This window comes from Glycine max, chromosome 19, assembly GCF_000004515.6.
Source record: "Glycine max cultivar Williams 82 chromosome 19, Glycine_max_v4.0, whole genome shotgun sequence".
Classification (NCBI taxonomy): domain Eukaryota; kingdom Viridiplantae; phylum Streptophyta; class Magnoliopsida; order Fabales; family Fabaceae; genus Glycine; species Glycine max.
Window position 1 is genome coordinate 41197235 of NC_038255.2, and position 7576 is coordinate 41204810.

General features: G+C 31.2%; 1 protein-coding gene across 1 annotated transcript; it reads right to left on the reverse strand.

Annotated features, from left to right (window-relative positions):
• Nucleotides 1-3242: 3242 nt before the first annotated feature.
• Nucleotides 3243-5715, reverse strand: LOC100808223 (3,9-dihydroxypterocarpan 6A-monooxygenase). Its single transcript, XM_006604321.4, has 3 exons — nt 4848-5715; nt 4543-4717; nt 3243-4170 (listed from the first exon to the last, which is right to left on the reverse strand). The coding sequence occupies exons 1-3, from the start codon at nt 5573-5575 to the stop codon at nt 3544-3546; spliced, it is 1530 nt and encodes a 509-aa protein (XP_006604384.1). The 5' UTR covers nt 5576-5715; the 3' UTR covers nt 3243-3543.
• Nucleotides 5716-7576: the final 1861 nt, after the last annotated feature.

Below are 7576 nucleotides of genomic sequence, written 5' to 3' on the forward strand. Positions count from 1 at the left end.
CTAGATTAAAAGATAGAAAACCTAATTCACAAATTTTGCAAAGAAAAATGTCAATAACATACTATTTTAACACATTTTTAAGACATTCTCTCTTATTGGTTATTTTTTTAAAAAATAACAAAAGTTTGTAGGTTTCATGTTACTTAATGACTTTCTCTTATGATTTTTGTAATTTTTAATAAATTTTATTCCATGATAAATAGTGTGATAAAAGAAGTGTGTTACTAACTCTTTTTTATAACTAAAGAGGATTCCCTATTTGGTTTGGTTACTCGTCTTATGTAATCAATCATATTACTGCAATTAATGGTATAATTTGTTTTGGATATGGTATTTGTATATAATTGATGCCATTCAAGATTAGCAGGTTCATTGGAAAGAAAAAATTATACTTTTTAGAACAGTTATGACAAAGAGTCGTTTTAAAAAGTTATTTTTTAGAATAATTATCTAAATAAAAAATCTAAAATGACAACATTTTATAACAATAATCATTCTAAAAGGTCATAACTTTTTATTACGTGATTTTTTTTACAACGTCCTTATAACCGTTGTTAAAAGTCACTTTTAACAGTCTTTTTCTGTAGTAGTGGCTGTTGCTGTATTGCTTTGATAATGATACATGAGTTTTCAATTCACTTTATATACATTTGCTTGATGCCCAGGTGTCTGCAATTGCTATTAAAGTTGACTTGACCAAGATTGATTGTGATGCCACTGTATAGGCATTCACCCAACTGTGGCTAAGGAATTTGTTACCATGAGGACTCCCACTAGGAAGATTCGAAAGAGTCAATCTTTTAAGGTAAGCCAATGGTTCTTAGCTTGTGTCTTTCAATGATATCTTGTGTTGAAAGTCCTGCATTTTAGTCAACAACAAAATGAATACTTTGATAATTTAAGCAGTCTTGCATGCACGCAAAGTCTTTGATTATAAAAAGGAAAACAATTCCAAATTTTCATTTTTGATTTCTATCTTTTAATTTAAATTTGTTTTTCATCTCCTTCAGAAATACTAATAAGTTATCCTTTGAACCATATTTCTTAATGTCTTCTTTATATTAGTTCAGTATCTAAATGTCAACATTCTTTAAAACATAATTTATTTATGAATAATGGATTTTTTTTTAAATAAACTAATCATAATATATTAAAAGTCATATTAAAATGATTTTATACCTTGTTTGGATAATCTTAAGGCAATTAAGCTCTGAAGTCAAGGAAGGCACCTGGAGCACAAGCAAAGTGCTCAGGTTTCAAATGCTGTGGTGGATTAACAAATCAGGCAAGTTCCACCCCCATACCACAATCACAATTAAAACACATTTCATAAATTATAAATTGGGTTACCTATATAGACATTTCAACCGCATTGAGTTAAATTGGCTTCCTCTAAAATAAGAACTGAGACTGGATTTATCAATTTTTATTTACCTCATGTCATTGGAAAAAAATGCCTTGCAGAAGTAGATATAACTCAATCTAAAAAGGTACATATTTTATATATTAATAATGCGCAACAAATTGATCTGATTTTTAGTGATTTCCCAATTTAAGTTCTTGATAGCAGAATTGAATTTCATCTTGCAATTGATGTAGTTTGGACGTTCTCTCGAGGCTTGTGCGAAAATTTCATCCTGCGATTCATGTTGTTATAACAGATATTGCTAAGCTGACTTAGGCAGTGCACATGCTGAATGGCTGGTTACTAAACATGCAAGCTAAACGTCAATATCCTTCATGTCAAGGTACACCGTGAGTAGCAGAGTTTTCTTGAATGTTTTAAATAGAATTAATAGTGCGGATAAGTCTATTTTGATGTAATAAAATCATGACTGTGATGAAATAACTTCACTATAAGACTATCAGCATCAGATAAAACTGTGGACAATAAATTGAAAACTACGATTGATGGAATTCAGTTTTTGACAACTTTTTGTTCCAACAACATTTATTATTTTTTTAAAGCAAAAAACATTGAATTACTCCAGATCAACACTAGAGATGATCTAACCTCCAATAATGAAGCTGAAAGTAACACAACCGATCATATATTTGATATGGTCCAGTTATAATGTTAGGCCCAAAAGAAGTATTAAGAGATTGTTATTAAGTAATAAAGATATTTTGGATGTTTGTCTTTATATTCTGGTGTATTCATGTTGAAGGGTGTATCAATGAGAATTAAGTCTATTTTCCTCTCTCTATTGTTCTTTATTAGAAGGTCCTCTGTCCTCGAAATCAGAGGTTTACCACCATCAATATTCCAAAAGAAAGAGTACAAAACACTTGGGGAACAACACCAAACTCAAGGCAAACAATTAAGGAAACCTGTAAGAAGGGAACCCCATTCTGTACCTAAGAAGCTCCTATGATATAAAGGAGGGTGGGGAGTCCCATTAAGTAAATCCAAAATTTTGTGCACCAAAAGAGGCAAGTTTGTTTGCACCAGAGAGTTGATTTTCTTATATTCAACAAAATAATTATTGCCTTTTGATGACCTGTACTTTCTTTTTCACTTTTAATGCTTCAATTGATGCTTGCAGGAAGCTCGAAGGTGTTTTTGGGAAAGCTTCCTTGTTCATGATAATAAAAAAAAACATAAAAAGCTATCAGTCACCTTCCTAACACTTTAAGTGGTTATAAATTCTTCCAAATGCTTATTTAATTTTGGGAAATTTTTTTTTTTATTGTTTAGTTAAGATCAACAGTTTAATTGGTATGCCTGGCTTAACTATATTGTAACACACACCTTTCCATTTCCAGGTTAGGTTTGCAAGGAGGGTAGGTTCTTTCTTGGAAAACAGAGTGTGGTGAGGAGTTGTTATTAACTTTCTTCAGCCTACTTACTTGGTTGTATGCTTGCTTCAGTTGTTTATTCCCTATAGTTTACTAATTCTGTTACAGGTTTTGTGGTGTTAATTACATTTTGACCATTTTGACAATATTATCTCATACTTTGTGCCTGAATGTACATAGCATCAAGTGCTTGTATTTTTCACAATGAATTGGTGTTTCTGTTACATATGATCTGCATGCAGTATATCTAAATAAAAGTAAATAAATTTATCATGTATTTATAATTAATAACAATATAAAAACTCTTTATCATGTACATGTGTTTATTCTATTTTAACTATGAGCATCCAAAGTTTGTCCTTAAAGATATTTGTTAAAATACTTAGAATTTTAATATATTGTATTAATGTAAATTTTATTATTATACCTTTAAAAATCTCAACAATCTCAATTCTAGACTTTTATTTAAAAAGTGCACAAAACTTTGACATGATATCATACATGGAGAGAGCAACAAAAAGCAAGCACAAGTATCTACTAAACTCTATGATGCCCATAGGATTGCTTAAATAGATGGAACTAATAGTGGAAGGACAAGAGTTTCAAAAGCAAAGGTTTTTTTTAGAAAAAAAAAACTCTTTATTAACACTAATTATTTTTCTTCTTATCACGTCATATTACTTATCATTAATTTATTCTTCTTACTTTTCTCTCTTTCACTGGGTATTGATGAATAGCATTTAATCACATAGTAAGGAATGGGTTAATTCTTGGAACAGGGACACAAATTATGGGGTTAGCCCTCGGAAGAGTGATGCCAGACTTTTCTTCCATGTCCACCTTGCCATTGCCACCAACAAGCTTCCATTGGAAACATTGAATAATTATAGCCAGATTCACAGGAACAACCTGCCAAGCTAGAGAAGCACCAGGACACGTTCTTCTTCCACTCCCAAATGGAATAAAATGATAATGTTGTCCCCTAACATCCAATTGATTCTGCCCATCTCTGATAAACCTCTCTGGCCTAAACTCAAAAGGGTTCTCCCAGTGATTGGGATCCCTACCAATAGCCCAAACATTGACAAATAATCGTGTCTTTGCTGGAATATCATACCCACAAACCACAGCACTTTTTGATGACTCTCTAACAATCAATGGACCACCAGGGTGAAGCCTAAGTGTTTCTCTAACAATGGCTTGAAGGTAAGGAAGGTTGGCAATATCTGATTCCTCTACCATTCTACTTTTTCCAACTACTGCATCTATCTCTTGTCTTGCCTTCTCCAACACGTGTGGATTGTTGATTAACTCTGCCATAGCCCATTCTATGCTTACAGCTGACGTGTCAGTCCCAGCAACAAATATGTCCTGTATATTATCATTAGAAACAGCACATGTACATATTAGATTTGTTTGCATGAAAGGAAAATGAAGGATAGACATCTATACTCTAGTAGACTAGAAATTATTATATGATACTTGACTCAGACAATTTTTATGTAACACACAACCAAGTTTTATTAACTCTTTATCTTATGAATTATTTTTTCCTTAATTAAAAAGCTTGTATATTACGTGAAGATTAATCAAAATTACGGCTGCATAATGATTTGCATGGGAGCACGTAAAAATTTCTTGTAATAAATAGATACCTTGAGCGATAAAAACAGAGGAACAACAACAAGACAGATAATTAGTCTGAAGTTATTAGGGAAAAAAAAACTGCATATGTTGACTTACCATGATGAAGGCCTTAATGTTTTTTTTGTCTAATTTGATTTCAGCATTCTTATCTTCGTGCATGTCCAATAAAACATCAAGCATGTCCTTAAACTGACGTGCTGTGCCCGTTTCTTTGTTTTTCATTCTTTCTTCTTCACGCTGCTTTATGATTCCGTCCACCACAACGTCGAACCTGATATATATAAAGTAGATTAGATAGTTAGGGGAGAATAAAACAGAAAAAAGATAATAAAGGTTCAATATTTTCCTTTAACATTCTAATAATTAACATTTGTTGATGATAAAAAAAAAATGACTCGAACCTGTCTCGAGTCTCCTTGATTTTCTTGTTGAACCCCTGCAAATCAAAAGGCTTCAAGTACCAAATGAAGTCCGAAACGTTGAACTTCCCCATGAGCTCCGCGATATCCGACACCAGCTTCTTCATCTCTTCAGCCTGGTTGTCGTTGTCAGAAGTTTTCTGACTCAGCGTCATTCTAGACACAACGTTGTTGGAGAGTGTCATTAGCTCGTCTCCGAAATCCACGGGCTCGCCGGCAACGCCTTTTCGGAACACGCGGCTGATGAATCTCTTGGTCTCTTGCTGCCTCACGGGAAGGAACTGGTCCATCATTCGGCCGCTGAGAAGCTCGGACATGCAGAGTTTCTTCATGAACTTCCAGTAGGGTCCGAAGGGTGCAAATGCGAAAAGGAAGTCCTGGGAATCGTAGGCAAGGCCTTTAACGGCGACGTTTTGGCCGGGGCGGTTGGAGAAGTTGATTTCGTGGGTTTTGAGGAACTCTTTGGCGGCTTCCGCGGTGGAAGCCACCACACAAGGGACTGAGCCGAGGAAAAGTTGCATGATGGGTCCATGGCGGAGTGAGAGCTTGTAAAAATCTTGGTGGGGTATTGGGGACACAAGGTGGAGGTGCCCAATGATGGGAAGGCCCTTTGGACTCGGTGGAAGCTTTTTCTTCCTTTCTTTTCTCCATACTATGTATGCAAACACTATGCTGGAGACCACACAAATCACCAACACTTGATAAGCCATAATATATAATACTATCAATTATCAGGTGCTTTTTTTGTTGATGATGTGATAGCATAGAAAGAAATTACTAAGGAAAGAGTGACACTAAATAGAAATCCTAGTCTGCCATTCATCTATGCTAGTTGATTTTTTTGACCAGTTGAGTAGCTTTGAAACTAAGAGTGGAAAATATAATTATATGAAAAATGTTTCATCGATCGATGGACATCGATCCATTAACCTACCTAATATTTAGAAAAAGAAATATAAATAACAAAAAATAATATATATATATATATATATATATATATATATATATAATAGAATTTATGATATAACATAAAAAAATATTGATAAAATGTTTAAAAAAAATTAAAAGAATATCTATGTATCATTATTAAAAATATGTATCATTCATGATCATGACAGGCAGAGACAGAGAGCACCGTTCAAAGATGAACTCGCTCGATAGCCGCCATTCTCGTCAGTGATGGGGGCTAAGAGGAATTGTTTGTTGCAACAAAAGATCTACTTTGGTTTGAGTTATTGCTGGATATTGTTTTTATTTGAGTGTGTAAACATCACCATGCTTCCATTGTCAAAAAATGGTCCCACTGCGAATGGAACAATTTTTTTTTAGTATATAGTTTTGACTAAGTGTCAAAATATATATTATCTTTTCGACTGTTCTAGTAACAGGTCTGATAAGAGAAAAATCAACATACTAAGCATTAATACCGTAAGAATGCAGATATAAGTCATTAAATAGCTAGAATTTTGGTGTAATGAGAATTGGACATAAATAGTTAGAAGTTAAATTGTACAAAAAGTTTCAGAATTTTTCGATTTATTCCGTGTACCTATTAAAATATTTTTGAAAAAAAGATTGCATTTTCATTTTTTCATTTGGATTTGTATTTGTACTCAAGACTGTATTTGCATTTGAACATTCATAACAATATTCATATATAGAACACAAGCACACACATATGCATAAAGATGAAACTATAATATTTACAAATTTCAACATAATAATTTTTTGGAATTATGCTATAACGACACTAACACCGCAAAAAATCAATTAATATATATATATATATATATATATATATATATATATATATATATATATATATATATATATATATATATATATATATGTGTGTGTGTTGTGTGTCCTAGCTCAACGAGATCCAACATGTATGCATGTTTTCAATTCAAATATTTTTTAAATTTAATTACATTTAGGGTTTATAGTTTTTAAATTTATCTCTTTTAGTTTCTATAATTAATAACTAGATTTTTTAGTCTTTTAAATTTAATAAATGAATTTTTTAGTACTTAAAATTTATATTTTAATTTGCAGAAGGTGTATGTCGTTAAAATTCTTTAACTCCGTTAAAAAAATACAATACAAGCAATGAAACTAAAGGGGAGTTCTGAGCAGAGTTAACGAATTTTAACGATAATTTTTATAAACTGAAATATAAAAGAGATAAGTTTAAAAATTATAAAAATTAAATATATAATTAAACCAATATTTTATAATACTTTTGTGCGTAAGGTTCGCATTGTCATCACAAAATCAACTTTGGCAAAATTTCACCATTTCTCATTTATCATTTATCATATTATACAAGAGAATTTTTATGGTGAATTAAATAATGTGCGAGATTTTGATATGTTAATTTTTTAACCAATCAAATTATTTGTTATCTTTTTATTAACTATTTTTTTGTTTTTTAAATTAGTTTTTAATTATTATTTTTAAAAAAATTTAAATTATAACTTTTTTAAATTAAAAAATATTATTAAAAATAACTTTAAAAGTCTAAATTTTAAAATAGTTTTAGTTACTTTTAACATTTTTTATAAAACTTGTGCTAAAGAAACAATAATAATAATTTTTAAACCCTAAATCTGAAAATATTTTTTTATTAATAGTGTTGAAAGTAATTAAAAAGATTTTAGGACTCAGACTTCTAAAATTATCTTTAATCATATTTTCTAATTTTAAAAAAT